This window comes from Alternaria ethzedia (genome assembly GCF_023757985.1).
Source record: "Alternaria ethzedia strain BMP 0044 chromosome Unknown scaffold_15, whole genome shotgun sequence".
In the NCBI taxonomy this organism is placed as follows: Eukaryota; Fungi; Ascomycota; class Dothideomycetes; order Pleosporales; family Pleosporaceae; genus Alternaria; species Alternaria ethzedia.
The window spans coordinates 542,369-561,084 of record NW_026056208.1 but is presented as its reverse complement, the minus strand read 5'-3'; the positions used below and the strand labels follow the sequence as shown (position 1 = coordinate 561,084).

At 53.0% G+C, this 18,716-nt stretch overlaps 4 protein-coding genes across 4 annotated transcripts; 3 read left to right on the top strand and 1 right to left on the bottom strand.

Moving 5' to 3' along the window:
- Positions 1-373: 373 nt before the first annotated feature.
- Positions 374-3,763, top strand: J4E87_006509 (uncharacterized protein; the record flags this gene model as incomplete). Its single annotated transcript, XM_049378114.1, has 5 exons — positions 374-840; positions 894-973; positions 1,034-1,081; positions 1,130-2,250; positions 2,297-3,763. The coding sequence occupies 5 exons, from the start codon at positions 374-376 to the stop codon at positions 3,761-3,763; spliced, it is 3,183 nt and encodes a 1,060-aa protein (XP_049232306.1).
- A 2,512-nt stretch (positions 3,764-6,275) lies between these two features.
- Positions 6,276-8,046, top strand: J4E87_006508 (uncharacterized protein; the record flags this gene model as incomplete). Its single annotated transcript, XM_049378113.1, has 4 exons — positions 6,276-6,619; positions 6,667-7,734; positions 7,789-7,829; positions 7,907-8,046. 4 exons carry the CDS (start codon positions 6,276-6,278, stop codon positions 8,044-8,046), a joined length of 1,593 nt encoding a protein of 530 aa, XP_049232305.1.
- Positions 8,047-13,020: 4,974 nt separating this feature from the next.
- J4E87_006507 (uncharacterized protein) lies at positions 13,021-14,109 on the top strand (the record flags this gene model as incomplete). Its single annotated transcript, XM_049378112.1, has 1 exon — positions 13,021-14,109. One exon carries the CDS (start codon positions 13,021-13,023, stop codon positions 14,107-14,109), a length of 1,089 nt encoding a protein of 362 aa, XP_049232304.1.
- A 2,114-nt stretch (positions 14,110-16,223) lies between these two features.
- Positions 16,224-18,481, bottom strand: J4E87_006506 (uncharacterized protein; the record flags this gene model as incomplete). Its single annotated transcript, XM_049378111.1, has 8 exons — positions 16,224-16,421; positions 16,468-16,629; positions 16,725-16,822; positions 16,965-17,125; positions 17,173-17,505; positions 17,656-17,674; positions 17,833-18,375; positions 18,430-18,481. The coding sequence occupies 8 exons, from the start codon at positions 18,479-18,481 to the stop codon at positions 16,224-16,226; spliced, it is 1,566 nt and encodes a 521-aa protein (XP_049232303.1).
- Between the last annotated feature and the right edge of the window lie 235 nt (positions 18,482-18,716).

The following is an 18,716-nucleotide window of genomic DNA, read 5'->3' as shown; positions in this document are numbered from 1 at the left end:
CCTTTCATACGAGGCGCGAAACCCGCAATCTTCAGCCGCCAGACCCCCCAAATAATTGCCTCCGCTGCGATCGCACCTCCGCCTTCCCCACAGTCACGCCCAACGCGACTACGAGACCGCCGCATCTGCCGCTGGCGATTCACGACCTCTCAAACCCATTACACGATACACCTCAGTCGAAAACACGCGGTTATAAGTTTCACGGGTCACGACAACGCGCTAGGACACAGACACGACGCGCTCACCAACCACTGCATGAGAGAGCCTCCGCGGCTGCTACCGCTCGCGCAACCAATGTTCTAAGGCCTATACCAATTGGACTGCGACAGTGGCTTCTCTTGCCTCCAAGGTGGCCTCTGCCGTCAACTTCGCAATGGCGGAAATCATGGGCCAAGCCGCGGCCAACACCGACCCGGATGACATCGATGCGGATGGCGAATACGAGATGGACGATGTAGAGTACGCGCCAGGCCCGCCTATCGAGGACATGCCTGATGCTGAAGGCCAAACTACAGACGCCGAGGGTTCAGACGTGGATGCCGAGGGCGAAGATGTGGACGCCGAGGGTGAAGATGTGGACGCCGAAGGTGAGGAGGTGGACGATGATGAGGACGAAGCTGAGCCCGTCGGTGCTGTCAAGATCGCACTGCGTCGACCCAGGTCCGACGACGAGGAAGAGGACTATGACGGCGACGATGTCGCGAGAGAATCCTCCGATGCCAAGTCCAGCGACAGCGACGAGTCAAGCAACCTTGATTCCGAAGAGGAGAACCAATGGCAGGCGAGCGATGGTGGTGAAGAGGATGAAATCATCAGGTCGAACAACCCCAACGTGTGCATGTAAGTATCGCCCCAGAAGATTGAGCCTTCAAAACCATTTACTAATTGAGCAGATATTGCAATCTAGACGAGGATAACGACCCCAGCCCGGAATTCGAGGAGTACCTCTCTTGCGCCCAGTGCGGAGACAATGGTGAGTACTCGGTAGGGAGGTTCGACTTACGATGTGGTAGCTCACACGTTGTTGGTCCAGCACATCGGCAATGCGCGCGTAACGCTAATACGCTTAGTCCCGATGACGGTATGTTCCCCTGTCAGGCCCGAACCGCACCTTACTAACGACGAATAGATGCAAAGCTGTGGCGCTGCGAAGGATGTATCAACAACTTCCCAACGGAAGCAGAAGAAGAGGCAGACGAGCCTTCAGCTCGTCGGAGACGTTCGTCTGCGAACAAATTGACCAAAGAGTTGCTCCCTTCACATCGTGGGGTTGACCCCGAAGGACATTCAATCTTCAAAGAGCTAATTCTTCCCGACGAATCAGCAGATGGAATACGTTCGCTGCGCAAACGCAAGACTTCGCAGGAAGAGGAAGCGCCGATTCCGTCGAGGCAAACACGGAAGAAGCGGAGACCTTCCGAAGCATCCAACTCAGATGCGGCGCCATCAGTGCCTGCAGTCTCACCCCGGCCACCTTCAAGAAGCGTACGAAGTGCTCGTAGCGTCATGACGGATGGTCACGAGAGTGGAGGCGAGGCAGAGCACACTGGTTCAGATCGAGAGGCAGGTCGCTTACGACCAGCGCGAGCACGTCGTGGTCAGCCTAAGAGGACCGACAAACGACCACTCGCATGGATCGAAGAGGCCCAGCCTGGAAGCCTGATTATCGCTTTCCATCTCAACAACGAGAAAGTCCAGAAGATTGTCACCGCCAAGCCCAAAGTAAAGACACTCACGCGCGAGCAAGAGCGACAGGAGAGGCGGCGCGAGAGGGATAGAGAACGTCGCGAAAGAAACCGTCGGGCTGCACAGGCTGCACGAGAATCCTCAGAGGTCTTGCATTACCCAACAATACACATTCAAAATGCCGCTCCGTTCCCAGGCTTCACCGACAGGGAGCCAGACGAGGTCAAGAGCAAGCCCTACGGTGGTGTACTTTCAGAAGCGGATGCCGATACATCGAAGACTTATCCTTCGCCCGCCGACCGGAAGCGGTTCGACGATGCTCGCATCAAGGCTGAAGAAGAATGGAAAGTGAAGCAGGCCGCACTTTACCCGCCCGAACCACTCCGGTCGCACAAGCAAGCAACCACGGCGAGCAAGATCAAATGCGTCAATTTCGGTGGCTGGGAGATCGACACCTGGCACGCTGCGCCATATCCTGAAGAGTACAGCAAAAACCGGGTGCTTTACATATGCGAGTTCTGTCTCAAGTACATGAACTCGGATTACGTGGCATGGCGGCATAAGGTAAGCAGCTCGACTTTTTTCCATGACCATGTACTAACAAACGCAGCTCAAATGCCCAGCGAAGCACCCTCCTGGCGACGAGATTTACCGTGACGGCAAGTACTCTTTCTTCGAGGTCGATGGCCGAAAGAATCCAGTGTACTGCCAGAATCTCTGTTTGCTCGCCAAGTTGTTCCTCGGTTCCAAGACGCTATACTACGATGTTGAGCCCTTCTTGTTCTACGTCATGACAGAAAATGACAACTTCGGGTGTCATTTCGTCGGCTACTTTTCGAAAGAGAAGCGTCCCAGCTCGCTCAACAACGTTTCTTGTATTCTCGTACTTCCCATTCACATGCGCAAAGGCTACGGACAATACCTGATCGAGTTCTCCTACCTCCTGACGCGCGTGGAGAGAAAGACTGGAAGTCCTGAGAAACCTCTGAGTGACATGGGTTTGGTGAGTTATCGGAAATACTGGCGGCTTGTCCTGTGTGAGGAACTACTGCAACAAAAGGCTGCGATCAGCATATCGGCTATATCAGATCGCACCGGCATGACACCTGATGACATTGTATCAGCGTTGGAAGGCCTACGAGCTCTCGTGCGCGACCCTGTCACGAAGAAGTACGCGCTTCGCCTTGATTTGAACTACTTCAAGTCATACATTGAGAAATGCAACGCTGCAGGCAACCCGAAAATTAACCCGGAATGTCTGATATGGACACCATACGTCATGGGACGTCTAGGCCAGTACGAAGATGGACCCGCCCTGCAGACAGTACAACAGCGCGACGAAATCGAAGAAGAAGACAAGCCCGCACCCGAGGAAGGAGTTCAGATGGCCGCAGCAAAAGCCAACGGTACAGGCGAGGAAGCAGACGGCCCCCACCCCGCCGAAGACTCTGTTAACGGCGGCTCACCAGCCCCTGGCACACCCCTCGCAAACGGCTCCACCGTCGCACTCGCCGGCTCCCACATGGACGAACCCGCAATCCCGCCCTCCCGCTACGAAATCTTTCCTCCCATCCCCGGCCAACCTGCACAGCGCCGCCGCCCCGGCCGCCCCTTCGGCACCCGCCGACGTACCAGCACCCCCAATCGCGTCCGCAACACCTCCCTCTCCATCCACACCGCTCCCGTATCCAAAATGCAACTCTCGCCCAGCCGCGGCGCAAAAGCCCTTATGTCGCCCTCCGCCAACGGCGCCCTCACGCCCGGTACCATTTCGCTCCGCCGCACACGCAGCCGCCTCGGCGAAAGCGTCACCAATGGCGACGACGTCTCAGACGGAGGCGCGGTCAAGGCCGTTATTGTCAACGGAAGGAGGAGTACACGGAGCTCTGCTAGCTCGAGGGGTAGCATTGACTTCAAGGGGAAAGGCAAAGCGCTGCCTATTGAAGAGGAACAGGAACAAGAACAGGAGCATGATGAGGACATCGACGCCGATGGCGACTATGATGAGGAAGAGGGGGATATGGATGTTGATGCCGAGGGCGAGGAGGACGATGATATTATCATGCAGGATGCATGAGTGTTACTGAACACTTTCTTCACTTCTCCCGCTCACGTCTTGTAATATTTAGTATCGGTGGTGGTGGTGTTGATCTGACACCTAACTAACCTTTTTCTCGTTCTCCCTTTCTATTTATGTTTCAGCGCGGAGAACTAGGGCTTCGATTCTTTGTAGTGTTATGGTTGTAAGCTGGTTGGGGCTATTGGTGTATATGCATTACGGAGATACCTTGGGATGGAATGGGATTGCGAAGCGGGGGCGTTATTTAATGTATCTGCATATATATCCTGAGTTAAACTTGATATGTGGTTTCTTCTGAGAAGAGAGTGTGAGGATTCTTTTCTTAGACTCTCTTCCTGGAGAAGAACACATGCTGAGTTTCAATCCAGGGGATGTATGTTTATCTATGGAATATTCTCGGTGATGCATTTGGGTACGACGTCCCAGGGGCGGTATTATAGTCTTGTTGTTGTCGCTGGTAGCATTCGTGTCAAACGACGGGTAGTAGTGACGCTGTCTTAGTTCTCTTCACACTAAACATCTATCACAATCCCCACTTCTGCTCCACCTTCTACTGTTGTCTTATCCCAACGCGCTTGATCTAGCTAACAGCCCCAGGGCGCTCCGCGCTCGAGCCAGGTAGTAATACGGATCCGAAGAGTGCTGCCATGTCTCCACATTCAGCGCACACACTCGGCTACATACTCCTGCAGGTTATGGGAGCCATGTCATCATGGATGGCCCGCAGATAACGACACGGTGGATATGCAGGTAGATGTAGTTACATTGGTGCATTCAAATTGCGAAGGCAGCTAGGTGACTACGTAGCGTAGTTTGCAATTGTAGCTACGATGCTTCATCTGAGAACGATTACACGCCTAGGTGGGTATCTAGGTATACTTTGATTTTGTATATTCATCGCTGTTCTACCTGATGAGCAGCTAGTTACTTAGGAACGTCTTCGTAGGAAACGCTTACCTGTAGGTAAAATCTAGAGAGTCAACTACCTCCATTTGTACCCGTAGAGTCTATTGACATAACAAGTACAAACTGAGTGTGTGCAGTCTGTTCCCTCGACGGTACGTTTTTTACATTCTGCCTGATATAGATCGGATCATCGTTGTTTGAACCAAGGTAATATGCTGCAAATATGGAGACTACTCAATGGTGATGCTGTGGTTGTTCGGATGTTGTTGACGTAGATACCACGCGCGAATAGATATGGTCTACTTACTTTGATAAACGATCATAGCATATCAACATCATATCTCCACTTCTATTCCAAGTCCTATTTTCTTTTTCTGGACGATGTTGTTAAAGTGGCATATCAATTCATTCTGAAGAACACATTGGTCCCTCAATAGGTGAGTCAGTAGGACCCCGTATCTGAGACTGAACCTGCTGATGTAGCGCGCCAGTAAATCATAGGGTATATGTCTAACGACATCACTACTTGGGGCCTCACTGGTACACTAGTGGATGCGCATGCGACGAAGAATGGCAGAGACGGGAGGACAGAAGCGCATGGTACGAAGTTCAACCTTCGGAGTTGGGGACTGGTCGGGCAATTGCAAGATAGAACAACGATATACTGAAATCTCACGCACAACAAGGGTGCGTATCGCGAGCATGAGAGTACATCGCTTATCCAATCACAATGAGCTTTCTCTCTTGCTCATTGCGTGAGATGTCCAATTGAGCTTCTCGTCATTCAGTCCCGGACTTTCAAACTGTATCCCGTACCGACCCTCGCACCACAGCGGACACAAATTGTTTACCGAACATGTCGTGCTACAGTGCAGCCCGTCACCCACCAGTCTCCATGGCATTTTCAAGTGAGTATGACCTGGGATCTTCTCTCTGCTCCACACATCGACGAAAATTCTATGATATCACCCAGCATACCAACTTCTCGTTCGAACGATTGACGCCCAGTCTGATCTTCTCTGCACGCAAGGACGATCTCATACGGTCTGTGTAAGCAGAACCCGTTCTTCCGCTCGTCGCTGGTAAAAGATGCCGAACACCGGCGTTCCCCAAGGAAGAACTCCATCTTCAATGTAACTCGCCGCTTTCGCTCCTCCTTGCATCACAGTGCAGCGCGTTGCATTGCATTCCTCTAGTGACTTGTGCAACCTGAAGCGCCGTTGGGGTGCCGATACCGCATGCCAAGGCTGTGAGCACGCGATGATCGTGTACTGTGACACATTCGTCGTCAACCCCTTTGCCAGACATCCACCATCAATCTCGATTCGCGTGTTGAGACTTGAGGGAGGCTGACAATGTTCGTGGCTGGATAGCGACGGATAGGGCTGAGAGCACTAGTCCTGATGCGGTTGGACCGGGTTGCGATAAGAGTGATGTGCTGCGGGGATGTCAGAGTGGGATATCCCGATCGAAGCGGGAGAGAGCCCGAGTCTAGCGCTGTCGTTCGCAAGGCGTCGTTGACATCTGCCTTTTCTTTTGCGTTCCTGCATTCTCGAAGACGCCTCTACAATTGCTTTTGGGGGTTGTGGCACGATACAACACGATGCTCGGCCTGTCCATTTCCGCCCTGGGTATCCTTTTCCCACTTCTGCTCATCCTCCAAGTGCTGGCTAGCTATGTGCGCAATCCACTGCGAAAGGTCCCCGCTGCCCATCCGCTGGCGCATATCACTTCACTCTGGATGCACTCAGTCCGATGGCGGGGTATCGAGAATGCGACACTGAAGGCAGCGCATGACCGCTTAGGCCCAATTGTGTGTTTGGGACCCAGCGAGATCAGCGTGAACTGCGTCAAAGGAGGGATCCGAGACGTCTATGCCGGGGGATTTGAGAAAAGCAGTGCCAAGGATGGGTACAATTGGTATGCTTTCTTTTCGAATTATGGAGGGTAAGCACTGTCAGATGACCGACCGTGCGTTCATTGACTCATCGTAGAGTCGACAACATGTTCTCCACTGGACGCAATAAGCCGCATTCCCAGAGGAAGCGAATGCTGAGCAACATCTATAGCAAGTCTCATGTCACGGCAAGCGAGGCACTGCTCGGCCAGACGTCTGCCATTATGTACAAGCGCTTTTTGCCGTATCTGGAGACGACATTCACCGAGTCTGAGAAGGGTGTCCTGAACGTCTACGCACTACTCAGCGCGACCACGATGGACATTGTGACGTGCTTCATCTTCGGGCTCAAGGCAGGCTCGAACCTAATCGATGACCGAAAGCAGCTTGCGTGGTTTCTTGATTTGTACAACTCGCGTCGATCCTACAACTTCTGGCCGCAGGAGTTCCCACGATTTACTAGCTTTGTGGAGAAGTGGCTTGGCTACCGATTGACACCGAAGTGGGTCGATGAGGCGAACGGTGAGATCGAGAGGTGGACGGTGAGGATGTGCGACGATGCTAGTGCTGTCTCGAGCGCAGGCGATGCACAGATCGAGGAGCGACCTGTGGTGTGGCAGCAGCTCCAAAACACCATGGCAAAAGCCGCGAAGGAGGGTGGGGAGAGCGCACTACAGACTCAAATTGCGAGCGAGGTGCTGGACCATCTTGCGGCCGGGTTCGATACGTCCGGGATAACACTGGCCTACGTCGTCCACGAGGTCTCGCGACATCCGGGAATCCAGGCCCGTCTTCGCGCTGAGCTGCTTGGTCTCTCGCCGCAGCTTATCCCGTCATCAGCGCCGACACTGCCTGATGCTAAGGCTGTAGACAGCCTACCATTCCTCCATGCCGTCATATGGGAGACCTTGCGTCTTCATTCGGCCATTCCGGGCCCACAGCCACGCTTCACGCCGCCGCAAGGCTGTCAACTTGGACCTGAAGAGGCTTCGTACCACATTCCTAGTGGAGTAAGGGTGAGCGCAAGCGCGGGCCTATTGCACCTCAACGAGGAAGTGTTCGAGCGTGCAAACGAGTGGAGGCCAGAGCGATGGCTGGACCTGGACAGGCTAGACGAGGAGAAGCGGAGGGATATGGAGAGCCGGTGGTTTTGGGCCTTTGGAAGGTCAGTACTACTTCTCGAAGCACGTTGACCGCTGACACTCACTATCATGGACAGTGGCGGACGCATGTGCGTTGGAAGTCACTTGGCGATATATCGTAAGTGCTGATCCTCCATGGTTGCTTTTGGGCGCTCCGTTCCCAAGACATGGATGCTAGACGCTGACTGAATCCAGAGATGAAGTACATCGTCGCAACGCTGTATTCCAACTACAGCACCACGATCGTCGACGATACAGGCATCGAGCAGATGGATTCGTATACTGCGCCGCCCAAGAGTGACAAGCTCATGGTAAGACTTGCAAAGGTAGAGTAGGAACGAGGCTTGCTGAAGGCTCTTACCTCAATGATCAGGCATGTTTGGACCCTGATCTCCGACACTGAACAAGGAAGGAAGCATCTGCCCCGCCGCACGTGCAACCAGTCTTAGCGGGGAGTCGCCTTGACGTAAAAGCAAGCATACTGTCGGCAGCCGTACGGCGAATTAAGAGTGTGCGGCCGGTTCACGCCGCTGAGAAATTGTACCATGGTAGAGCTGTGGGAACCGCACGTAGTTGAGCCAATCAACAGTGATAAACTCATGCGCTATCGTGGGGAACGCAGCGTTAGAATCCTTCAGGAGCGTTCAACTCGTTTTTGGCGGGCTGTGAAGGCTTCGACTGTTTGGACAGGTTTCTGTCAGTGCGGTGGTATGCTTCTTGTCTCATCTGGGCAAGAGATGATGCTTGTTGATCTGCTTCTTCCATCGATACAAACGCATCAGCTTTGGCATCAGCTGCATTGCACCGGCCACCCGGCTAGACCAACGCAAGTCTTCGTAGTTCTGCCACAGTTTCGAACAGCCAATGGCGACCTGGAAGCCGCGGGCTCGCTCGACGCCGGCTATGCAGCATCCCTTTGTCCAGGGATCATGTCGTTCTGCGCGACCAGTGACCTGCTGCGTACATACATCATATCTTCTTGGCTCACAGGTGGCCAAATTGCTGGTGACAGTTCAATGAACGCGGATCGCCGAATTCCGCTTGCGATATCTCAACTCTCGGCTACAATGTATCATGAGGGACACGTGTGTATGATACAATGATTCGCGGATTGATCTGACAGTCGGTGAAGCTGCTCGACGGTAATAAGCTTGCATTTCTACGCAAAGCGATCCATGTGGAGTGGTATGTGGAGTGTTCGTTGTGCAAGGTGGGGGCGGTCGGGAAGAGCTGTGACCAATATGTACAGCAACAATAACGGAGTTGGAAGTGTTGTGGATCTGGACCTGGCCGCATTCGCATTCGAGGGGCACTCGACTCGAGTAGCTAGGGCAGGCGAAGTGCAGCCGTGCTACACTCTGTCAGTCAAGTGCCGTGTAACCCAAGACCGGTGTAGTGATTATCATGCGACAGTATCCTGCTCGGATGGATGATGGATTTCGGGGCCGCCGGACGGTAGTTGGCGTCGAAGCTGCATGTAAGCAGTCGTTAGTTGCGGCGGCAGAGAGGCAGCGCCATCTGGCCCTATTGGGGGGCTGATAATAATCCCATAGGTACTGCTGTGAATGCCGATCAACCCGTCTGAGGTGTACGCAACCGTCATGTCTACGGTGTGTGCCGTTGATAATCTGCAATGTACACTCAAAGAATTGTTTGACAAGCTTCACAGCTAGAAAAAGTATGCCGGGATGCATATCTACTGACCGCCTCGACGCATGCTCATGTCAAATCACCAGCTGATCTTACAGATCAAGGCTGTTGTTACTGACATCTTAGCCCAGACGCACGGTGGTGTAGTTGCAGCGAGCCGTCCGATCTTTGGCACGAGAATGTACTATGGTCGTTAGTGCATTGTTTGTGAACCATGTGTGTTCATTCTTTCGATCATTGCCTTGCTGCGGCAGTTGTAAACGTGGCTATGGCGCCTAAGACTCATTGCGTCCACTGCATACGGCTCAACGGAACCAGAAGCCTAGTCGCGATGTGTCCCAAGATACCAACCGTGTTTGTGCAGTAGAGATCTTAGATCCAACAAGATGCAGGGAGAATGTCCACGAGGTCTTTGCGATAGAGGCCATGTCACCACCCCACATCCGCATGAGGGGCCCACAACCGCGAGGCACTGGAAAGGTTTCCGAGCTTGCACAATGCAAATATCCAGATTAAGACGCTTGGATGGAGGCCGGATACCAGAGCAGAAGGGTAACCCTTTTGTTTGGACTGTGCAGGCAGATTTGCGATATCCCAGAGTGCACGCCTGACTAGTATTGCAATATTGAGTGACAGTGAACCTCATGGCAGCCCGTGACGGCAGCTGATAATCTCTCGACAACGATGAACAGCCCGAGCCTCCGCCGTAGTAAGCGAAAAGTAAATTAAGCGCATACAAGGTCGATGTTGGGACAATATTTGCAACATATGCAAAGGGCCAATAGCGGGAGGCTCTCGTATCCTGCAGGAACAGCGGACGTCGGAGGACGGAGAGAAGACGTGGTGCACGAGGGAAAGCTGCCGAGACAACGAGACGATCTGTCGTAGAGGCGCAACAAGCAAGCAGCTAGCACTCAGATCATCGTGCTTTGACGACAGCGAGTGTTACCTGGTGATGGTGACCCGGCAAGACTTCGCTAAGGACATGGCTGGCTATAGCGCTGCTGTCTGAGGTAGACTGCCGGCCACATGAGGCATCGCAGGAAGTGCGCCGGCCTCTCACTCGCTGGCAGTTTGTGGCTAAAGGGGTGTTGGACGGGGGTGCGGATGACGGTGTAACATCGTAGAATTTCTTTCATGAGGAGAACGGAGCATTCGGCGGTCTTCGCTTGGAATCGAACCACATCCCTGCAGAAATCCTCCCAGCCACCGCGCGATTCGACGGCGATCATCCTCCCCACATGCATCTTCATAGCCTCCAGACGACATCACCCGCCCTCAGCCCGACGAACGTGAATGCACAATGCGTCATTGCCCCATCGGTCTGCAGCGCCCAATGGGGACGTTTCCTGCACGGTTCGACGCCCGTTCCAGGTCCGATTGACGACAGCGAGCGTACCGGGCACTCTATCGCAGCGTGCGTGCCGTCTGCTGCAGTGATACGCGACGATGTTGTGGGTATCCTAGCCTTGACTGTCCTGTCAGTTTAGCCTTCGAGTCCTGAGGCACGTCCCGGAGCCGCCATCGTGCGCCGTCGGAAAGCGTGTGACAGCCGCCATGTGTGTGGACGTGTTCAGTACCACTGCACTCGCCTGCGAGTGGTCCCGACGGATATGTTGGGGTCCGTTCATCAGCTAACTCGAGCGCTCTGTGCCTCTGGCTACGGATCAGAGGAACCGTAGCAAACAGGCTGTCGAACGGCGTGATGCTGAGATATTGGGCGCCAATGGATCATTATATACGACCTCTCAAGTAGAGTAGTTGCAGTGGCTAAATTCCGAGCGTCTCTGTGAGTGTCTACAGACATGGGGCTCTTCCGTTGCATGCAACCGGGTCCCCCGTTCGATGCCCTTGGACAGTGCCCTACCAACCCCAAACCTGGGATTGCCGTTGAATCCAAGCCGTCTCGCTATCCTTGCTCTACTGCCGCGCAGTCTGTGCAGCCAGGCTCTGCCATCCGGCTGCATGGGTTACCCTCGCTCTGGCAGCATAGTGCGGACGGGCTATTGCTGCATTCTAGCGCCAAACGACCCTTGGGCTCTCTTCGGCTTCATTCGAAAGTGCTGTTGAGCATATAGAACAGTCGCTGCACTACGGCACAGCATCTGCGACCAGCCTGTCTTCTTGTACCTCGTCCCGCCGTGCCGTCCTTGCACGCTGACACATGCACCAGCGGGCTGGACAAGGCCCCATCTCCATCGCGAACCCGGTATTTCGCTGAGTGCATACCGTCCTGTCGTTTTCGATTGTACCCTCGACGTCATCTGCAGAACGCATCAACCACACTGCAGCCCTCTCCGGACTCGACGAGGTGCAAGAGCAAAATCAACCAGGCCTGTGTCAACAAGCGAGAAACCTTAGCTTCCAAAGCGACCGTGCCTACAGAAGAAGAAAGAAGCCCAGGCGACGTTCGATTGGCTGCACCAGAGCTTGTTCGCATGATTCACGCCGCCGCTCGTTCATCTCTTAGCACGCTAGCTCGGAGAGACCCTACAGCACTGATCGGCCGCGCTCGGCACCAGTTGCACTCGAGACTAGACGGGAAGCGACGAATCACCGTCGAAGCCGCCACGGAAGCACGAGTGTAGAGGAGCCCCGATTGAGACGACTACCTCGAGGTACCCTTGCCAGCTCTTCTATCTTGTGTCTTACTCTTGTGCGTCTTCCTTCATGAGCACTGCGACGTCGTCGCTCTCGACGCTCTTCCTCTGACCTTCACTTCTAATTCCATAATATTACCAGATTACCCTAGACTTACCCCCCGACACGTCATCGCTGCTTGACTGGTCGACCAGCACGACACTAATACCCTCGAAGCCGTTGGAAACGGCCCTCTTTGTTGTAATATTCGGAGCACACCAGAGCACTCTCGACCACGGTTCGGTACCAGACCTGCGTAACCTCAGTTCAATCGCAAACTCCTCTTCGACATCAAGCTGGTGCTATGCCTTGCGGAGACAGTGCGGAAAGTACAGTGTTCTACGGGTTCCACACTGCAGGTGCTGAGCGACGCAGGCGCAGTACACATTTTTCGTTGTTGCTTATATCTGCGCCTATTTCTGTTGGAAGTCACGGTCAAGGGTGGAGTCAACCTTCTCTCCGCAGGCAGGCCTTTAGTTCGGTCCCGTTGCAAGGCGAGCGCCAGATCCACTCCCGCGCGCGCCATTCTGATATCGACGCTTTCCAGAGGTGCCTCCAATTTTGAGAAAGGCAGCGCATACCATACGAGGACACGCATTATTATCGACTGTGCTGGACTGGAACAGTCAGAACAGGCAGCCGCGCTTCGACGGTACTTTCTCCGAAAAGGGTCCTCCACCCATGGAACGGTGATCCACTCGCATTTTCATCGCTCATTACCACTACAATCACTGGTCACGCAGCGCACCTTCGGACGGCACTGCACTCCGTAGTGACTCAAGCCTTTGTTCGATTGGTCACCTTTCGCGTATTTCTCTCAAAGGTCGCTAGCCGAATTTCCAAATTCTCTTATGTTCTCAGTATTTTTCGACCGGACGACTCCATCTCACCTCCACATTCTCGGGCGTCTCTGAGACTTGATCCTTGGGTTCCTTACAACACGATTACGACCGCCGACCTCTGCTACAGAGGGCCAGACCATGAACATGAACATCCCAACCATGTATCCGCACCACCCGATGCCGCCGCAGTATAACCAGCCCTACTATCAACAGCACATGCCTGTCACACTACCAGTCGCCAGTCAAGGCCCCGAGCCTTTGAGCCCGAACAATTGTTACCTGTCCGTCCGCCAGCAGCCTAAAGAGGCACTGGTCGCGGTCAAGAGCAAGGAAAAGTTCCGGAAGCCTGTGGATCCTCCACCCATTCTCCAGCTCAACCTTCGGGATGGCGTTGACGCCTCGAACAGCTTCTTACAAAACCCCTACATCTTCCTCAGTGCATCCCTGTACAAAGCGGACAGAGATGAGCCCGTCGAGCACACTCCCAATGAATCCATGGCCGGCACACTGGTGTCGTCCCTGCATCGTCTTAAGGATGTTAATAACAAGGACGGCGGTTTCTTCGTCTTCGGCGATATTTCTGTCCGGATTCAGGGCAGCTTCAGACTTTGTTTCAGCATGTACGAGTTCCACCCTTCACGTGGGGAGGTACAGAACCTCGGCTCTGTACTTAGTGAGAAGTTCGACGTCGTACTTCCCAAAGACTTCAAGGGTCTCGAAGAGTCGACGTATCTCTCGCGGGCGTTCTCCGACCAGGGCGTTCGACTCAGGTTGCGCAAAGAAGCTAGAGGGATGATGAACAACAAGCGTTCGTTCCAGGCAGACTCAGAGCCTACCTCCCAGGCACAGATCGCCCCAAGCTACGAGTTCCAATCGTCTAAAAGAAGAAGGGAAGAGTACACTCTACCCTTAAACCCAGAGCCGACCACACAGGCACCCATCGACCACTCCGCCTACGAGTACGAGCACTCCAACAAGAGGAGGAGAGAAGACTCTGGCTACATCCTGCCTACCAACTTAGGCTCTGACCCCCCACCTCTGCCAGCGTACCCAAATAGCATGAATTTGTACGCTTCCTCCACTCTCGCACAACCACCACGGATGCCATTCCACCCAGGTCATCCAAGTCATCCAGGTCACCCAGGTCACCCAGGTCAACAGGTGTACAACTCCATGAACTTTAACATGGTACCCTCGTACGTCGATCATCAAAATGTTGATCCATGGGATCAGAAGATTCAACAGGAGACAGATTATAAGGTCTAGGAAGACCGCGATCGACTTCCTCCATATCGAGATTTTGCGATCGACTTGCCCGAGGTTTGGCCCGATATCAAGATTCAACAGGAGACGGATTATAAGGTCTAGGAAGACTCCGATCGACTTCCTCCATATCGAGATTTTGCGACCGGCTTGCTCGAGTTTCGCCCCGATATTAAGATTTTGTCATGCGAGGACGAGGCGGAGGAAGAATTCCCCTGGATGAACATATGATGACTAGGTCGAGTTCACATAATACGCACACGTTGGAGAAGGCATCGCACCACGCGTCCGTCTCGTTCACTCAGTTTTCGATGGGTATTTGACTTAGCTGTCTCTACCCTTTCTACACTCTCGGTTTGCGCGTGGTTTCGGACGTCGTCGTCCCCACGCTTTTCTTTATCAGCATGGTGTTATGACGAGGGCATTATGCATTTGGGTACGGAGTCATTAATCACGACAACATGAAGTCGTCTTTCTCTTTGTTTCTTTCTTATACATCGCTACGGTACTAGGTATCACACTGTCAACGGAGAGAGTAGTAACCCTACCCTCCTTGGGATCAAAAAAACACACCGCTCACCGAACTCAAAATACAAACAATTCAAAATTACACACTGAATCCCAATGAGTGATGCGCCTGATGATAAGCTGTGCCTTTCGCATCGCAACCCCTCAATGCCGTACCTGCAGCCGCAATATACACTACCAGCGCGCGCAAGCCCTGAAAGATTTGGAAGACAAAGACGGCCACTCGGCTCGTTACCACCGTCACATGCGAAAGCGAATGTGTAGCGTAGATTTCATTGCGCACTTCCAGTCTCAGACTCGCGCTTGAACTAGTGATCGACAGCCGCGAAAACCTGCCTGGTGACATCGGGCGATGCCGTGCAGTAGCAACACACCGGGGTTTCCCGTCACAGCTGACGAAAAATGGTACGAGATTCTTGTGCGGGCAAATTTGTGCCTAACTTAACACAGGCCATGCTCATGCGTCGATACGAAGACGAGATCTTGTGCTAGCTGGGTTCGTGGTTTCCGTGTTGGGCTGCATTCTCATCGCGCAGTGAGGATGGAGAAGGTTTGGGGACGGTTGAGTGACAGGATTAACGTGTCGCAGGCTCTTCTGGTAGGGAACTGGTCCATCAGTCCAACAAAAAGGTCGTGAAGACCGCGGAATACATTTCTCTCGAGCCGCAGTCCATCCCGTCTCTCTACCAGACACTCCCATCTATGCAAACACGTTACACTATTCCGACCATAACCCCCATCTGCTTGCCCCAGCAAGAAAAAACTGGTAATGGTTCGGTTCGCTCCAGCCCATACTCGCACCACATCCCCCCTCCCTTCACTGCCGGACCCAACCCAAGCTACCCAGCCCCTCGCCTCGCTTCCCCCATCGCGTGCCTCGCGTACATTCGCGCGTCTTCGCGTTTAACCCAAGCCACCGCACCGCCCGTCAAGCTCAAACGCCACACAGCACCCTAAACCTTTCCCACGATCGCCGTTTCACACTCATTGCCTTGGGGATCGTTGGGCCCCACTTTTCGCGTCGGCTGTATGGCTGGAAAGGGCATGGTTGGTGAGATGACGCGCATGAGTTGGAGGTAACGTGACTTAGTGCGTGGTGCTAAGGGACGGTTGGGCCGAGAGAGTTTGGGGGCTTGGCAGAGGGGCAGGTGGTGATTGGTGGGGGTTTGATGATTGTTGAGGGGTTGAAAGGGGGTTTGCTGAGGGAGGCGTGGTTGGAGGGGGTGATGGGGTGGTTGTGGCGTGGTGGGTAGGATGTGGTGGTGGCACGGTGGGAGGAGGCAAGGAAGTTCAGAGTGCATTTGAGTTCAAGGTAAGTGGCTCTTTAGCTAACTGTGTAGCTATCGAAGAATTTCGTAATTTGCTGCAATGAAGAAAATGAAGTCAACGCTAACTTAGCCAATCTCTCCGATGAGCTACGCTTTTATCCAGGATGCACCCACCCCCTCTCTTCCTTTTCCCTATCTTGAGAGTTCATACGCGAAAATGAAGCCGAGAAAGTATAATGCCGCATTCCAGAAGTCGGAACCGTGAAAACTCCAATGCACATATGAGAAGCATGTGTTCCCAGGTGAGTGTAATGTAGGCTGCTACTCATACTTCGCAGTGATGGAGCCGACGTTCTTGCCTTTGACCGAGCAAGAGAACTGCAGAGCAGACTGGATAGAGATCTCAACGTCGAAACTGATCTGGTGGTATTGGCGCCTATCCGGAGATCGCTTGGCCTTGAACTCCTTCTTGGGAACCTTAGACAAGTCGATCGTGAGTGTCACGACTGAGAAGACACCCTACTACACGTTAGCACAAGAACAGTACGTTCAGCTGTGTTCTTACCTTATCATAAGAATGTTGAGGCGCCTCGTCGGAGTTCGTTGCGATGAGTCTTACTCTGTGGGTTCTCGCCTCGTGGGGCCAGAACTTCGTAGAAAAGGACATCGTTGCGTGTGGAACTTTAGTAGTAGCAAGATCTTGGCCTTTGTTGAGCAACCACCTGGTCTGGTTATTAGCCTTCTTAGCGCCGCTGTACCTGTCGATATAGGCATCGGCTTCCAGATGCTTTCCACTCTGAAATGATGAGTGACAGGGTATACCATAGTGTCTGCGACACTTGCGGTTTTGAACAACTCCTTGCTCTGGCTTCTGTGCTTCAAGACCGACAGCGACAGCTCCTTGAGAGACAGCAGACCAACTGCATTGTATGTTAGCGTTAACCAATGATTGAGGTCTAGTGATGCCTACGGATTGCTCGGTCTGATGGCTGTCAGATTGAACTCATTGGCGAATGCTATGATCTTATGGCGCATGTATGGCGACTCAGAGAATCCGCCCACCATGAGAATGTACTAGTATGGTAAGCAGATGACGAACAAGGAGAATTATTGAACTTGCCTTCATCTTGATCTTCTTGGTGTCAGTAGCCGCTCGGTATTGATGGGCGATGAGTTTGTATGTACGAGCGAGGGACTTTTCATACATGCTCTCCATGTCCTCACTGATAAAGTTAGTACAAATGTGTCTGATCTAGAAAGAAACACTTACGGGGTGATCTGAATCTCTCCATCGCTGATTCCTCGAGCTTCATCATCCTCGATCCTGCTCAAAGGAAATGGCAACGGCATGATGTATGACTCGGTTCCCGAAAATCCTGCTTTGGGACCGGACGTAAACTGCTGGAGCATAGTTGCAGCTCTCTTCTCGAGTGAAGTGTATTTCACTTCTTCACTTCTGCACCCGGCGATCTTCAAGAAGTCGGCGGTACCGATACGACCCTCAAGCCATCGTAAGAAGCCACGATCGACAGAGCTGCCGCCGCATTGATCACCACATCCCACGGTAGCTTCCTCGATGACAGTCGGATTCAGGCCAGTGACCCTGTACGAGATGCTGCGAATCGGACCCAGAGTCAGTATCTGCCTCGTACGTGATTCGCACCTGGGATTTCTTACAGATCCACAGTACCGCCTCCCATGTCGCATACGATGAACCCATCTCCCTCAGCGAAGTGAGCGTCCTGTGTCGTACCTTATCATGGAAGAGTCAGCTAGCTGTATCCTTGCTGCGGACAAGCGTGGAGACGAGGAAAGATCGTTTGTTCAGATAGGCCAAGAGACTTCAGATGGCGTTTCAGCGTCAAGTCGCTTTGTGAACACATCTGAAGTACCCTTGGGTTAGTCAAAGAACATATGGGTTTTGACTCACCTCGATAAGTTCTCATTGTGTGGATGGCGGCTGCCTCGGGTTCAGTGGTCAGAATGGTCGTTACCGGTTGCGGAAACTCTAGCGTATTGAAGCCCGCTTTGTTGACAGCCTCCAGAGTACGTGATTTAGCCAGGTCGGACCATGTAGCTGGTACTGTGACAACTAGGGTGATCGGCATCGTTCGCCAGAGAGCCGTTCCATACTTTTGGTCCAAGTTCTTGATCAAGTGTGCCTTGACCTGAGTAAGGAAATCGGTGATCACGTCATCCGGCTGCTTGTTTGCATTTTGTGCAGAAGTTGCAATCTCACGGTTGATCTTCGTGACTTCTCCGGCTTGAAGGGGGTCAAGTTGAAGTTTTGTCCACATGTGCCGAGGAACATCTGCGGGTATGAGCGCACCCCAGAGGATGCCCTCTTCACGGTAAGCGACTTCGCTAGGTACTTTCTCTTGTGTCGCATTTTTGCTGCTCTGTGAAGGCCAGTCATGAATCACTTCGATGTGATCTCCATGCGCACCAGTGCTAGATTCGCAGAAAGATACGCCTGTTCATGTTAGTCTTCCGCGCGCAGATATAGCAGCGTAAAGTTTATACTTACCAGTGTACGTTGTTCCATAGTCGAGACCTATGACAAGCTTATTTCCCTTCATGATGATGTCTGCTGAATGTCTGTTGTCAACAGAGTGATGGGGTGGAATGAAGGAGCAAAGCAGCAGAGTGATGAGTTTAAATACAAGCAGAGTCTATTAGTAAAAGAACAGACGTCTCGCGGGCTGCAGGTAAAGGTATTATTGTACTCGAAAGACGATTCTGACGGGTATTAGCAAGTGAGGCGAAGTAATAGAGATAGCTCACAGACTCACCAAGGTGATTGTTAGCCCAGAC